Below are 16,415 nucleotides of genomic sequence, written 5' to 3'. Positions count from 1 at the left end.
TACGTTTAGGTCGTAGAAGGGCTTTAAACGTAGCAAACAAATATGGAGCTCATAATATAATGTACACTAGTTCATTGTTTCCAAGACCACAGTTAGAAGCTCAGCCAAATTAATAATGTATTTCAAGACCACAGTTAGAAGCTCAGCCAACTTAATAGTGTATTTCAAGACCACAATTAGAAGCTTAGCGAACTTAAAAGTGTATTAATTTGCCAGGTTCTGCGTTACACAACTTCAAGACTATACCGAGTAATTCTCATATTCAGACGTTAGAGAACGGTTCTCTAGTGATAAGAGATGTGGACGTAGAAGACAGTAAGTTCTACATGTGTCAGGCCACCAATGGAATTGGAGCCGGACTAACAAAAGTTGTTGCTGTCAAAGTTCATGGTACGTTTATTCTCTTCTTACTTATACATCTTAAACATTCAATACAGTGCCAGAGTTTTATTCATATTTGTTTAAATTTCGATAAATATTTATCCAACAAGAAAACCAGAATTTAAAACTTGCCTACGATTACATATATATCTATATATATATGTGATTTTTTTAAATGTGTATATTTCTATTAACTACATGTGTAAAATGTCAGGTTTAATATCTTATTTTAGTTTATTTAAAACTTAGAAATACACTTCTCAGTTAAATTTATAGGCAGTCATTGGGATTTAATTTAAATATCTGACATTATTATAGAAGTTGTGTTGTTTGCGTTCGTTTGTTTTTTCTTTTCTATAAACAACAGTCTTTATTACGCAGTTGCCGCGCACTTTAAAAGATCGTTTCAGTCGCATATCTGGAAAAAAGATGAAACGGCAAAACTTCAGTGTGAGGCACACGGTGAGAGCCCTTTACAGATCTCGTGGTCAAAAGACAACCAACCGATTAATTTTGCAACCAATGCTAGGTAAGTTGCAAATGTGTTTGCAACTCTGTCAAACGTTTGTTCATAAAAAGACGTAAGTTCATTATTAATATTTATTTCTTCTAAAATATTTTTAAAATAATAATATCGTTTTAATAAACGTATATTTTATCAGTAAATAAATACATGATAAGAATATTTTATGTTGTTTTTTACTGTAGCAATACTTTTTTTCTTCTTCAGATCTGGAATTTAATTCTACACAATAAACAAAGCAAGAATTGTTTGTTTGTTTTTTTTTAAATTCGCGCAAAGCTACACGAGTGCTATCTGTACTAGACATCCCTAATTTAGCAGTGTAAGAGTAAAGGAAAGGCAACCAGTCATCACCACCCATCGCCAACTCTTGGGCTATTATTTTACCAACGAATAGTGGGATTGGTCATCACATTATAACGTCCCCACGGCTGAAAGGGGCAAGCATGTTTGGTGCGAGCGGGATTCGAACCCGCGACCCTCAGATTACGAGTCAAACGCCTTAACCCACCTGGCCATGTCGGGCCATAAAGTAAGGATATCCCACTTTGTAGCTTTGCACTTAACAACAACAGGAATTTAAAGGTTCCTTTAGTTCTGGTTTTGCTGGGTGCTAAGTAGAATTAATGCAATCATAACATAACACCATATCATGTTAATGTATGAAATATTTTATACATTAAATATTTATTTTATCATTATATAACAGCCTTTTAATCGTATAAACATCCATAATCCGAAATGTTATTTTAATTTTCAGATGTGAATTACTACTTTTATTAGCCCCTTGTCCCCCGCTAGTACTGCGATAAGTATACGGATTTACAACGCTAAAATCAGGGGTTCGATTCCCCTCGGTGGACTCAGCCCGATCTGTCTTTTCTATAAGAAAACACACACACACACACATATTAACCACTTACTTGAATGTTACGCATAAACATTTAATAGAATAATATATTTATAAGTATAAAGAGATTAGTTGAGAACATCTGACTGATGATAATTACAAAAAAACAAATATTACCAAGTCTCTGTTCACGTTATATAACACACCACTTAAAATGTGTTTACTATTCCATTCCTCTCACATGCTACGCTTCACACGAGTTAAAGAGTAGACATTTGCTGTCTTTAAGTCCACCTTGCACATTTCTGTAAGTTTGAGGGTGTAGATAATCCTTTTTTTATTGTCAGTTTCTTTTTCTATATCAAAACAACCACAACCGTAGGAATGTTGTGTGCTTGTGTTCTTCTATTACCTGGCAAGAACTTAAAAGCGCATAACAACCAACTTTAAATCCATAATAAAGGCACAATACTTCCAGCTTACATTTGGCCTCAATTTAAGTATACTCGTCGAATGTACATTTGTTCTATACTGAATAAGCAGCTTAAAAATAAATATCGACAATACAGCTTGCTAGTCTTAAAAAGTAGCTTAGAAAGCTGAATGACTGGAAATTAGGTATCTTCTAGAATAGTGAAAGAGCGGCTTATTAAATATGTGCATCGGTGCGAAAAATATATCTTCAAACGTTTGTAGGTTATTGTTTGTTATTAAACAGAAAGCTACATGATGGACTATTTGTGCTGTGCCTCCCCACGAATATCGAAATCCGGTTTTTAGCGTTTAAGCCTTCAGACTTACCTCTGAGCCACTGATGAGTATGTTCTTAAGTAGCAACTATATAAAAAATCTGGTTAAAGCACGTCATTATTTTCTAACTTACATTATTTTATTAACTTCTGTTTCTGATTTCTTAGAGTTTTAAAGCATCCACGTACATGTTAGTTCGAGAACAACATTTAACAAAATGACGAATTTCAACTGTAAATCTTATGTAAGGTACCTCTACACACATGCGCAAACAAAATAGGTAAATCTGAAACATGATGCATAATCACTTTAATAATGAAGTGGATCCTTTACATAATTCAAAATTAAGTGGTACTAGTATTTTAATCCGAAAGATATCTTATTCAATGAGTCATGTATAACTGTCCGTCACTTTCAGCTCGTGACCAAAGACAATGCAGCTAGTCTGTAGTATATACTACTAAAAGAGTTTAATCTTAAGTTTAACTCAAAGAATATGATTGATTGTCGCTCTTGTAACTCACCCACAGCTAAATTGAAGAGTGTGTTCAGTGGAGGCGAGACTTGAACCTTGGATCATTCGATATGTATTCCCCTCACGTTTACTCCTAGTACAATCAATCAAGTATTGTGGAATTACAGCATTTAATCAGTCACAAACAAATAATTATCTATTCTAAATAATCTTCAACATGCAGCATCAATCTTCAACATTCCGTGCTTTCTAATGGAAATTTGTTCTTTCTTATAAGTATATAAAAATATTTTCAACTGAAGTGGGAAAAAATATAAGATTAAAAGTCATTTGTCTTTGAGGAAAGCGGCATATCTTATCCATTACCCCTCCGTTGTACAGCAACGAATAAAAGCTAGAACCATCTGAAAAGGAATTTATCATATACTTCTAGCAGTAACAATGTCTTTATTGTTTTCGTAAGCTATTTAAATTCAATTTGATGGCTTCCCGGGGAAGCTGGCAGGTTACACAGCTCATATACAAATGCAAATCAAGACTTTTGGCGAATTTCCAAACTTTCCGTTCCTGATGGTAGAATAAATAACATGATAACATTCAAAATAATGAGATGTATTATTCGATATAATGGCTGTTTTATTTTGTGATTAACCTTCAAACGACCGACCTTTTTTTTTATATAATATAACTGACAGTTGAGTCCGCGTATTGCGTCACTTTGAATAATTCTATGATTCTTTCTTGTTACGACATTCAGTGTAAAGAACATAATGAAAAATCGAGTAAAGTCACTTATTTGCTATGAAAGATACACAAAAGACACCAGTAGTAATTATGGATTGTGACATTAATGGTATTTTTGCTTACACTTACCGATTTTTTGTTTGGCTCTTATGTTATTAAATACTCTGTGGTCAACACGTTTGTTGTCACTCGAAGTAATTTGAGTTTAGAAAAAGGAATGTGTCTGAAATAGCCCATGAGATTAAGACCCAACAAGAACGCTATCCACTTTCACGAGATGTTGGTTAAACTAAATCAGAACTCTTGAATTTTAATGAGTTGTTGCTTATTGCTTTATCACAGGTACGAAGTCACCGAAGAACGAAACGAGGAACATGGAACGTTAACATCATATATGACAATCCATTCACTTAACAGACATGATTCTGTCATCTTTACTTGTCTCACTAAAAACAGCTTTGGCAGTGACGAAACTAAAATTCAAATTATCATTCAAGGTAAGAATATCATAGTTAATTTTAGAAAACCTGCTTTCAACGTGTATTTTACTTTTGATTTAAAAAGCGAATTTTTGTTTAAAAAGTCAAAATACTATAAATAATATCAAAGATGTGTTGAAACAGAATATTTTGTAATTACTCACAAATTTAAAGTTAATTAAAAGTGCTGATACTACAATTAATCTCCAATTTAAAGTCAGTATGTACTGTTAACAGCAAACTAATGTTCGCTATCAAACAGATTAAAACCGATTTCCTTCTTTGTTGTTCACCAATTAAAACGGTAATTAAACGACATTCAGTGAAGAAACAAAGTATATTTTGGAATGAATTTATGCTTATTATATGTTAATTAAACGTTTTTCTAATTAATCCTTCTTTAAGGTTTGATTTCAGATATATAGGCTTAATTGGGACTTTAGTCTAGCTTTAAGAATGCGTTACCTCAACCTTTGTTTTTCAACTTTTTTAAGACTTTGAAAATTGTTTGTTCTTTCAAACCACAAGTGAATTAATGGTTTTCTAGAACCTCCGGACAGTCCTACCAATATTTTAGCAACAAGCACTGGAAGTAGAATCGTCACTTTGACCTGGTCACAATTATACAGTGGAAACAGTCCTGTTACTGCTAACAAGATCCAATATAAATCATCAACTGGTGAGCTCTTTTTTTTTTTTTTCTTGCCACATAAGAATCTGAGATATGACGTTTCTTCATTATATTTGAATGCAAATGAGCAAGTAGTTATATTTAAATTAAACGACCTAATTATAATGTACTTAAATACTTAAGATGACAAAGTACATATTTGTGTATATTTCTACCTCTTTCTCTGTCTGGATTAACGGGTTAATTTTAGGTAGAAATAGTGATAAATAATGATTAGCAAAGAAAGATATTTAAGTATTCAGTCTAATTACCAAGTACCTTCTTAAACAGGACAAGCAGTCCATGCAAAATGTGTAAGAACAAACTGAGAACATATTTCCTAGAACTTGTACCATAGACGAACTATTTTAATGTCACTAGACTATACAGTTTTGCTCACAAAGTTAAGTTAAAGGTATTGAATTCATTGTGTTGAACTAATGCAAATTAATTCTTAATTATGAGAAACCCATTTGAAACAAAAATGTATCTCAGAACGGCTGGTATGGGTATTAACACTTTTACTAATGAAACAGAAAAGAACGTTTCGACCTTCCTAGGTCATCTTTAGATTAACAAACCAGCCGCTCTGAGATACATTAATGAAAATTAACTAATGTGTGTTACATTATTTAGTTCAAAGATAACAAAAATATTTGTATAATAGAACAATCAATTTTTTCTTATTCTTAACTGATTTCGTTGTATGTGTATATACCAACTGTTTTATGTTTGTCTTTTTTATGATATAAAATCTACGTATTTAGTATAAATAGAACAAAAATTCATCTTATATGCATCGTATAGTCCAGTTACACATGTTATTTCAGTCCGAAATTAAAGTTAGTTTAACGGCTGCATTTCGTTTTTTTCAGTTATAGAATATAATATTCCATAATCAAACACTTTTGTTTAGGATCGAAGTTACATTTATATGCGTAATAAACTAAATAGACTAACCTATCAACGTCAATCAAGCATAATTTTGTTAATTCGGCTAACCATTCAAACAGTTATGATATTCTAGAAAACAAAACTAGCTAGTATCTTTCTTTATCACAGAAGAGGTTTTCCATAAGAGTTTTTTTTACCTTTCTTTTTTAATATAAGTAAATTTATTATTTAGTCTTTTTAGAACAACATGCAAATACTTTATACTTAGAAACAATGGTCCAATTTGATCCTTTTTTAAAATGTTTTATTTCCAAACAATATTTTGGTTTACTTAAAAAGTCTAGCAATTACCGAATAAAATTATTCGAAGACTTTCGTAACAATGAAAATATGAAAGAATAAGTGCACCAGTAGAGCTGGTAGAAAAATGAAAAACTCTGTAACAAATCCTGTTTGAAAGGTTACGTTAAAAAATATTGATGTGTTCTGCGGTTCGGCATGGCCAGGTGGGTTAAGGCATTCGACTCGTAATCTGAGGGTCGCGGGTTCGAATTCCGGTCGCACCAAACATGCTTGCCCTTTCAGTCGTGGGGGCGTTATAATGTGACGGTCAATCCCACTATTCGTTGGAGTTGGCGGTGGGTGGTGATGACTAGCTGCCTTCCTTCTTGTCTTACACTGCTAAATTAGGGACGGCTAGCGCAGATAGCCCTCGAGTTGTTTGCGCGAAATTCAAAACAAACAAACAAACGTGTTCTGTTCCAGAAAAAGTACAGAAAAAAAGCAATTTCGATACAAAGCAAAGTTATTAAGGCAACAAGGAAAAATAATTAAATGACATAACCAAACTAAAATTGACCAAAACAGCAAATTCATAAGTGAAACTATAATTTTCGAACATCGCATTCACATGAATCCCGACGTAAGTTAATCCTTGACGTACTTCACTTTTGCAATAAAAACATCTAATTTTAAGATATTTTGCCTTTAGAAGACTTTATTAACACCATGAAAGCATAATGTGACGTATTAATATTTCACAAAAATTTTAACATCAAATCTTTACCTAATATTAAATCGGGAGATCATTTATTATCCCTCATTTTCTACAATATTGTTCTTAAATGTTTATTAAAGTGTAAATATCCAAAATAGTTCGTCAAATGATAGATAGGTTTCACTTAGGCTTAGATGATAAAACTTTGTAGAATAGAAAGCAATTGCCTGTTGTGGAGACACAAGTGTAGAGGACGGCGTTTCGAAAGTCTTTCGCCAGTCTATCAAAGAAGGCTTAGATGATGTTTTGAATGCTTATAAAATATGCAATCTAATTATCATTCAGTCTTAGAGAGTAATTTACAAAGTTTATTAGTTATAGTGATTCTGAAATGTTTTATAAACGTACATAATGTAGAAAGTTGTAACTGTATGTTTTCTTTATAATATCTAGTTCTTTACAGTATTGATTATCAAACATAGAAGTTGTTTAATCCGTACAGGTGTTTCAATGACTTGATGAAGTACACGTTCTTCGTTACAACAACACATAGAACATAAAATTAGTTTAACTGTTTTTTATGTAATATAGACGTCAATTAAATTTGAAACATAAATATTTTCGTAACTTTTAACATCTATCAGCTTTCAAACATTATCATTTATTGTGAAAAAATCCTGCAAGATTCTTTTTCTTCTAAAATAGATTTTAATTTCTTATACGAAACATAAAACATTTATATATTTTTATGGCCACATAGGATGACAATACATCAGCTGCCAAATAAATTACACTATATTTCTTATTTGTATCACGTATATATACACAGGATATATATATATATCCTGAAGTGCTTGATAAATCATTCATAGTTCCATCGTTTAAGAACGTGACCATATTTTTTAGAATCACCTAACGTTCTCAAGTTTCTTTCTTTTTTACATGTTGTATGTCAGATGACAGTCTAGGATAGAATCACTTGGCTGTTTCGACGTGTTCTCAGATAAATCTGTTTAGAAAAAATTGGAAGTCATGTTGTTTTATGTCTAAGGATGGTACCACACTTGTATGTGAAATCTCCCAGTGTGTGCTGGTAAACTATAACTTTTAACTCTGTCAATATTATGTCTTGAAATATTAGCTTATTTAACGTCACCTAAAACTGCAATCCATCTGACCGGAGATTGCATCTTCTTTTTAACATCGCATTATCGGATTCGTTTATTTGTTGTTGTTAGATTTTCTCGAACATGTTCAGCATTTATTATGCGAAACGTCGATGTGTATCAAAGGGTTATTAAAGCTGTTTTATCACGCCATTAATAAATTAAATATTTGGGTCAAAAGTTCATTTATCTTATTTAATACTTGCTGAATTTACAATAAGTTATGTAAATTAATCTGAAAACATGGCCAGGTGGTTAGGGCGCTCGACTCCTCATTTGAGGCTCTCGGGTTCGAGTATCCATGACACCAAACATGCTCATCCTTTGAGACGTAGAGGCGTTACAATGGATGGTCAATCCCACTATTCGTTGGTAAAAGAGTTTCCCAAGAGTTGGCAGTAAGTGTGATCATCCTTCCCTCTAATTTTGCACTGCTAAGCTAGAAACGGCTTTGCGCGAAAATTCGAAACATACAAACAAACAGTTGCTTCTTGCATTTTTATGTAAATGTTGTAATACTAGAATTTACGGTTTTTATAGATAGTTGGGACGAATCATTTGAGATCCTGACACTTCAGGCATCCAACACAAGAGCTACCATTACAAACCTCAGACCTGTTACTGACTACCACATTCGTATATTTGCAAAAAACAAGCTGGGGTGGAGCGATCCCAGTACTGTTGTCCACATCACAACAGGAGAAGAAGGTAGGTGTCAGAAGTGCAATAAAACAAACCAATTAATAACTTATTTAGATTCAATAAAAGTGAATAATCAAACCAATTAAGAAAGTCAACAGGAAAATAAGAAAAGGGATAATATAAAGAAATTAAAAAATATTATAAGAATAATAAGTCTATTTTTGGTTAATAAATGCTGCTTTATATAGTGGACGAAAAACTTAAGTACTAATTAATTTAGAATCAATCATCGTATTCATATACAGAAACTGAAAGTTTTAAAAATTGTTTTTTATAAGTAGGAATATTTATAATATATATTTAGAGAGTAAATGAACAATCAAGTGCTAAATCTATAACATTTTGAAAACGGTTATTTTATGGTTAATATGAACCTGATTTGTCCATTACTAGTTATCATTTTTCTTTAATAGCTATTTCTGAACTTCTAGGCCTTCATTCAGTGTATCAAGTTCTGAAATGCTATCACATACGAATATTATGAACTTCCAAAATAATCTAAACTATCTTTTGCTTTACTTCTCGTGACTCTTTTGGTAAGGTACTTATAGCTTTGTTTTTGTTTTGAATCTGTAAAACCAGTACTGTTGATGGAAATGGTAAGCTTTTTGTCATCTCTCACCAGTTACATTCTTTTACTTATAAATTTGTTATTTATACCTTTATCTTACGTTTTCAAAAATAACCTGGGAATCTTCTACTTACATTCTAGCTTATGCTCTATAACACTGTAAATTAAAGACAATAACTGTAAAAGATTTAGGGCAGAGTTGTCTCTTTTTCTGTTTTTAATGATGAATGTTGTCTTTGTAGCTCCAGAAGCACCACCGATCAACGTCAGAGCGGTCGCCAAATCCTCTCGTACCATAAAAGTCACTTGGGAGGTATAACTTAATTATATTAGACAGTATTTATCTCCAACACTATTAACATTAGAATAAGCAATAGATGTAGGTCGTTGGTTTTAACGGTACATAAATGAAAAAAACCTACTGTGAATAAACAAATACTAACTGAGTCATTTAACTTATGGAATATAAACACCATTACTTTAATCGTTAACTTTGCATTTAATCTTCTTGTTTGATTTATTCGTCTTGGAAACAGTTGTTTTCTTTGTGTTCTATACTGTTTCAAATTTTCATTTTTCTTATTAGAATCATTTTCATTACGTAATATCTTGTCAAAATGTAACTATGTTGTTGCAGCTCCCTTGGAATCATTTACATACAATATTATATCTATAGACAAGATGTACAGTAATCGAAATAATTGTTGAAACATACAATTTTAATATCGTACAAGAGTAACAAGCAACGAGTAATTGCAACTAAATGATCAAATTACTAATCACAGCAAATACTGTTGCGACGTAGACTGTTATAAAACGTGTTATTTTGGATTATTTGGTGTAGAATTAATGACAAGTATTATACACTTTACAATTATTAATTCGTTTATTTCCTCAATAATGTTTGCTACAAGCTACATTCACTTTGATACACGATCTAGGTCTAATTTAACATACAATATTTGAATAAAAGATGTGGTATTAATAATACAGACGCCTAACTCACAAATGGACTTACTTTAAAAATTTCCTCCTTTGTTTATTACGTAACTGAATAGCCACAGTAACCTTCACTACTAATAATGAATTGAATCACTCATTGAATGATCTATAACTCATTAATTTATCATTGGTTCACTGGTTTATTTTACTCGTACTTATACCGTAATCCCCTTCGTGTCACTTACAAAATTTCCAAATCATAACATCATGTGCCCTCTAACAAACATCTAAATTGAAACATTAAAGATAGAGCTGACAGAATTGATCCTTCCTGGATTGTGAAGTCTTTTTGAAAAATCTTCATACACGAAAATAAAACAGCACAAAACCCTCACCAAGTTGTTTTACTTTTTCTCTTTTCCGAGGGTTATGATACAGATACGATGAGCTTTTCTTACCAGTCACTGCGTATAAATTCGAACAAGTCCATTAAAGGCTCTTCATCAGGTAGAATTTCAACTGGCGAATTATTTTCTGTAGTTATATAGTTGGCCACTCTCTCACTGAGAAGATCTGAGTAGATGACCATTGACTTAACTGCTTCTCATTCTCGATTCTGTAAACCACATAATTTATTATTTTCATTACAAAGTATGGCCCTTTCCAACACCTCACTTATTTTGGAATTCGATCTTCCTTGCAAAGAGAATTGTTCAGTCATATTATGGCACCTTAACGAAATTCAGTTTTATTGGCATTAACATCATAGTGAGTTATGATTAAGCCTTTCCCGAGTATACTCACCTGTGGCATCTTTATTTTTTAGATACATAAGAGTTCTTCCAACCATCAATCCCTGAGGACATGCTGGAGTATTCGTTTCGATTATACTCTACTCAGTAGATGTGTATTTATTCCTAATAACTCCTGATGTAAGTATTTCATTTACTGGTGATCAGTGCCATTGAAAGTTCGACCTCTGATGTGGTAATGACCATCTAGTGCATAGTGATTTCCTGCTATAGACTTTGAAGCTATTTAAAAATAGCCTAACCTGGCATTCATGCCCTTACATGAAATCAGTTTCCTATACGTACTCTTCCTCGATATCAATTACCCATACATCATGAAGTGTGGAGAAGCTTCCTACAGTAAGGGTAGCTTTCAACTTCCCTCTTGTTGGAACTTTTTGTCCACTTTCTGTTTGCAGCATTCCATCTTCTTTCATCGTTTCTGGAAGCAAATTTTTTATTTCTCGTTATTAAATTGGATTGAGATATAACTGTTGAACAAAGCCAACCAACCTATTGCAAAGCTCTCATCAATAAACTGGTGGACTGGTTTCTTTAAAAATTGAATTTTTTTATTTGATTTGGAACAGATGAGGTATTCTCGATTGAAATTTGCCCCATAGGTCCAGTTAATTTCTTTTACAATGTCTTGGTAGCTGTGTGTTTTATCCCGTTGACCTGACTGGGCTTGAAGACTTGTCTTCGAAATATTGTTTCCTTGGCATGTTCATAACTGTAACAGTTCCCTCTCTCTGATGTCTTTTAGAAATATATTTCGTTCCATATATATGTCTGTATCCAGTAATGAGTCCTCTTAAGTTACGCTTAAAACATCTATTGTCTTGTTGTTTATTTCTAACATCCGTGTAACTAGTTTTCTAACACATCTTCCCAGTTATTCCGTATTATTGTCGAGAACTTGATGCTCACTACTATTCAATCGGACGATCCCATAACTTTTGAATTGTGCCATTAACAATTCAGCTAAGGATATAATCACACTAATGCTACAAGGGCTGCTACCAGGCAATGCATGAATACCTTTGCATTTTTAGGCTAAATTTTCTGATCGTTTGAATGGCAACCAATCATTTTGAAATAATAACACGACACTCGTGTAGTTCATTTTCACACGATAAATGGGAATCATATATATATATACTCTTTTTAACTCACAGTTTTCGTGATCATTTCCAATAATGCGATTTAACTTTTCTAACCTAAACATTCCTCACGCCTTGACCTTTTTAGACAGTTAATATATATTTTTGGCATAGCTAGCAAAGTTTTAAGAATTTCAAAGTATCCAGAATGTTTATTTAAACAATTAGCACCATTTTCAAAGTCAATGGGTTTAAAAAATTATCCCTGAATTAATCGTTTTATCATTTGTATACGATATATTTACTGTACACTTTCGGAACTATGTTCTAATGCAACTAGTAAACTAACGTACATAAAATTTCATGTAATAAACAAATGGACTTGATTAAATATGCCTATCTAAAAGTTATAGTTCCTGCATTAAAGGATCGATAGGGATATTTTCAGTCTTTATTCAAAATAATTTGGAGTGGTTATTTTGTAACTAACATGTATGTGTGATGATTAAATATTGGGACTACTTTTACATAACTTATTCTATTCCACTTTATTGGTTGCAACTGAATAAACACTTTCACCATACGGTCTAATAGTTTATAGAATGATAGGAAAAAGTAAAAATGCTCTCTATGTATCAAAAATCCTCGCAGACTACTTATTTAAATGTGAATAACTATCTCATTTGTACTAGCCACCAAAGCCGGAACTAAGGAACGGTGTTCTCAAAGGTTATTACGTTGGTTACAAGATACATACATCCAATGAACCCTTTGTCTACAAAACGGTTGAGAGATCACAAGAAGTTGTTCTTTATAATTTGAAGCGGGCAACTCGATATAGCATCAAAGTGATGTCTTTCAATGGAAAGGGTTCTGGACCTTCGTCTGAAGAACTAGTTGTGGAGACATTAAAGAACGGTTAGTAGTGTGACAAAAGTTTGTTTGTTTTTGAATTTCACACAAAGCTACTCCAGGGCTATCTGTGCTAGCCGTCCCTAATTTTGAAGTGTAAGACTAGAGGGAAGGCAGCTAGTCATCACCACCCACCGCCAACTCTTGGGCTACTCTTTTACCAACGAATAGTGGGATTGACCGTCACATTATAACGCCCCCACGGCTGGGAGGGCGAGCATGTTTGGCGCGACGCGGGTGCGAACCCGCGACCCTAAGATTACGAGTCGCATGCCTTACGCGCTTGGCCATGCCGGGCCCCTGTGACAAAAGAAACGTGCTAAGTACCTGTGTATTTGTAATTAATGGCAGATTATATTACAGAGTACGTAACAAAATAATGGACATAAAATTCAAAAATTTGAATAGCAAACGATTTAATTTCCTTTCGTTAATACAGAATCAGAATAATGTTAGATAGCAGTTAAATCAAAGTAAAAAAAAAAAATCTTTCGAGTACTTTTTTCTGTTATTAAATACTTCAACGATTGATATTTTAAATTACTTTCAACCTCTAAAAAACCAGGACATTATGGTAATTATACCAGTTTTTACATGTTCCATTTACTTTAACGTACTAAACGTGATCATAACAGTTCATTGAAATGTTGTCTACAAGTTGCAACAGGTTTCAACAAATGATTTCTACGGATGTCATTTCCAATAGCTGAAAGCCAGAGCTTTTGGGAAACAGAAATGTTATTTATATATGTAAAAACGGCTGGTATGGGTAGAGAAAGCACTATGTAGAGGAGCGAACAACGTTTCGACATTCTTCGGTGATCGTCAGATTCACAAAGAAAGAATAATAACATTATACACACACCTAGACAAAATGCAAGACCAACCAACAAAAGTAAATATACCCCACGATTTCAAAATCACAAAACCATATACTGGTGCATACCATATATTCTCGACATCAGCAGAAAAGTAACCAACATTTAGCAAAAACTAGTAACAAAATATGACATACCAGTTAATACCAAATTTATTCAAAAACCAGGCACAAAACTAAGGTCTATAATATGTAAAAACTACACTGACAAACACCACACCAACATTATTTATAAAATACAATGTGATAACTGCCACGACTTCTATATTGGAGAAACAAGTAGAAAAATGTAGAAACAAGTAGAAACCAGATTAAAAGAGCACAAAAAATCACCTTCACACGTTTTTGAACACTGCAAATCAAATAAACACAACATAACCATAGAAAACACTCAAATACTAAATAAAGAAACAAGCATAAAAAACGCAAAATTAAAGAAGCCTTACACAACAACTCGAGCTCAAAATAAACCAATACAAAGAAACACCTTTATACCTATATTAATAAATATAATCCAACATCTAAGCACGCCCTCTACATTCCTACACTCAATTACACAACCGTCTTCAAACATGTGGTCAGCTATCGCAAATTAACAAATAACACGAACCTGTACTTCGTAAATCTGATTCTCATTTCCTTATCACTAAAATACCAGCTTTAGAAATATAGAAACTTAAAGCACTAGACGGTGATGACTAGCTGCTTTTCCTCTTGTCTTTTACTGTTAAATTAGGGACATCTAGCGCAGATAATTGTCGTGTAAGTTTGCGCGAAATTTACAAACAGATATTAAAAGGACATACACGAAAATTTACATGGACTAAGTTCTAAGAATTTAGGATAAAAAAATAGAAACTATCTATCGCAGAAGGAATAGCAAGTGTTGTTAGTATTATTGGTATCGATACGAGTCATATTACGAGTCGAACACCTTAACCACCTGACCATTCGGGTCCCAGAAGTTAGAATTGGTAATAATATAGAAACAGAACATTGATTTAATGATACTAGCTAAACAAAAGCAATATCATTTTGTCCTTTGTAGTGATTGAGTGTACGTGAAGATAACAGTAACAAATTAATTGATTATTTAATTTCCTTTTTTAACAATTTAATTTTTGATTTATATTTATAATTTCTCAGTTTTCTATTTAACAGATTATTTATAATATTGATCAAGACCTATGAGAGTGTGTCTTGCAGCCAAAATGACCTGCAGGACACACTATGTATTATTAAAAGAAGTGATAGTTTAGTGATTTTCTACTTTCTGTGTCTCGAATTGTGGTACATAAAGTAACACATAATTTCAATGGATGTATTCTACTGGATCCTTACTTCTCATACCATGTTTCAACGTAATTTATTAAGAAATACACCAGAAATAAAATCTCGATTTTTTTCTTTCTTCGCACCTAAAGTATGGAAACTTTGTAGAAAAACATACTTAACTTTAAGAATTCTTTTAAATTTTGTACACTGATATATCTCTATATCCTACAATTAGGTATCGTATTTGTTCTGAATACTAGCTAAATGTGCAAGGTTATTTAGGAAAAACCGCTAAATTTTGATCAAAATGTTTGCACACGCCTACGCTAAAAGTCACGTGAGTAATGGGTATAACAATTTTACTAAAGCTTCACTTCAGAGTAAAGGTGGACAGTTTTTAGTTTTTCGTCATTTGTATAAAGAAAGGATATTTAGAGCAGCAAAATTATCAGGCAAAAGGACATGCAGATACATATATATTGGTTAGGCCAAGCAAACTAGAATAGCAGTTCCCAGCTCAAGTTTTCAAAAGAACCATACAGGTGGACAGTTATTAATTGATTATCCATTGCCAACTTTTCAACACAAATTTACTAAATTTTGTAAAATTCTCCTAATTAAAGAGCGTTTAGAGTTACGTGCTTTTAGCTTAAGCTTAATGATGATTCATACAGCTATATGAAATGCATGTGGGTGATGACAAGAAACTGTTAATCTAGAGTCCATAGCGTTACTATAAAGGAATTTATTGGCATTGTTTTGGAGAGGAGAAACTACCTTCATATATTTTAAATACTCTGGTTGATTCGGTTAAGTGTAGAACTGTTCCCAATAATAAGGTTGCGTTTGTAAAGCTAATTTAGTTGCTATCGAGTGTCACTTTCTTACTTGTGTGGTTTGTTGGTGTGTATAGATAAAATTTCGTGATATCTAATCAAAACACGTCAGGTGTGAAAAAAGGAGCGGCCAAAAAAAGGTTTCAGTGTGCAACTTAAAAAAATAAACCAAAATTGACAATCAAAGTGGTAGATACATTTATAGCATTGATAAATATTATACAGCAAATATTCTTTCTTCAGTTAACTAGACTGCATATTTTGTTTTACCCTCCATCATGGGTGCTAACTTTAATTTCATTCTATTAAGTCGCTTGCTCAGTACTTCTTGGCCGCATTATTCTTTCACACCAAAAATGTTTTTGATTACATTATCGTATATCGTGTATATATTATAGAAATCACGTATAATTCTATATCGTTTGAAGGTTATTTTATTCCCTATACACAACCTCGAACCTCAGTTACCGAACTTGC

The 16,415-nt window shown here is 32.6% G+C and overlaps 1 protein-coding gene across 3 annotated transcripts in view; it reads left to right on the top strand.

The window, feature by feature from the left end:
- Positions 1-16,415, top strand: part of LOC143252689 (cell adhesion molecule Dscam1-like) — a 125,489-nt gene that overhangs the window by 93,509 nt on the left and 15,565 nt on the right. For all 3 annotated transcript variants that reach the window (XM_076505221.1, XM_076505222.1, XM_076505220.1), the window contains exons 11-17: positions 217-390; positions 763-910; positions 4,066-4,220; positions 4,750-4,881; positions 8,470-8,637; positions 9,445-9,515; positions 12,731-12,956. In XM_076505221.1, the coding sequence (XP_076361336.1) occupies positions 217-390; positions 763-910; positions 4,066-4,220; positions 4,750-4,881; positions 8,470-8,637; positions 9,445-9,515; positions 12,731-12,956 (1,074 nt within the window). The remainder of the gene's footprint in view (positions 1-216; positions 391-762; positions 911-4,065; positions 4,221-4,749; positions 4,882-8,469; positions 8,638-9,444; positions 9,516-12,730; positions 12,957-16,415) is intronic.

The sequence above is a fragment of the Tachypleus tridentatus genome, chromosome 6 (genome assembly GCF_004210375.1).
Source record: "Tachypleus tridentatus isolate NWPU-2018 chromosome 6, ASM421037v1, whole genome shotgun sequence".
NCBI lineage: Eukaryota > Metazoa > Arthropoda > Merostomata > Xiphosura > Limulidae > Tachypleus > Tachypleus tridentatus.
This window is presented reverse-complemented; position numbering and strand designations above follow the sequence as displayed.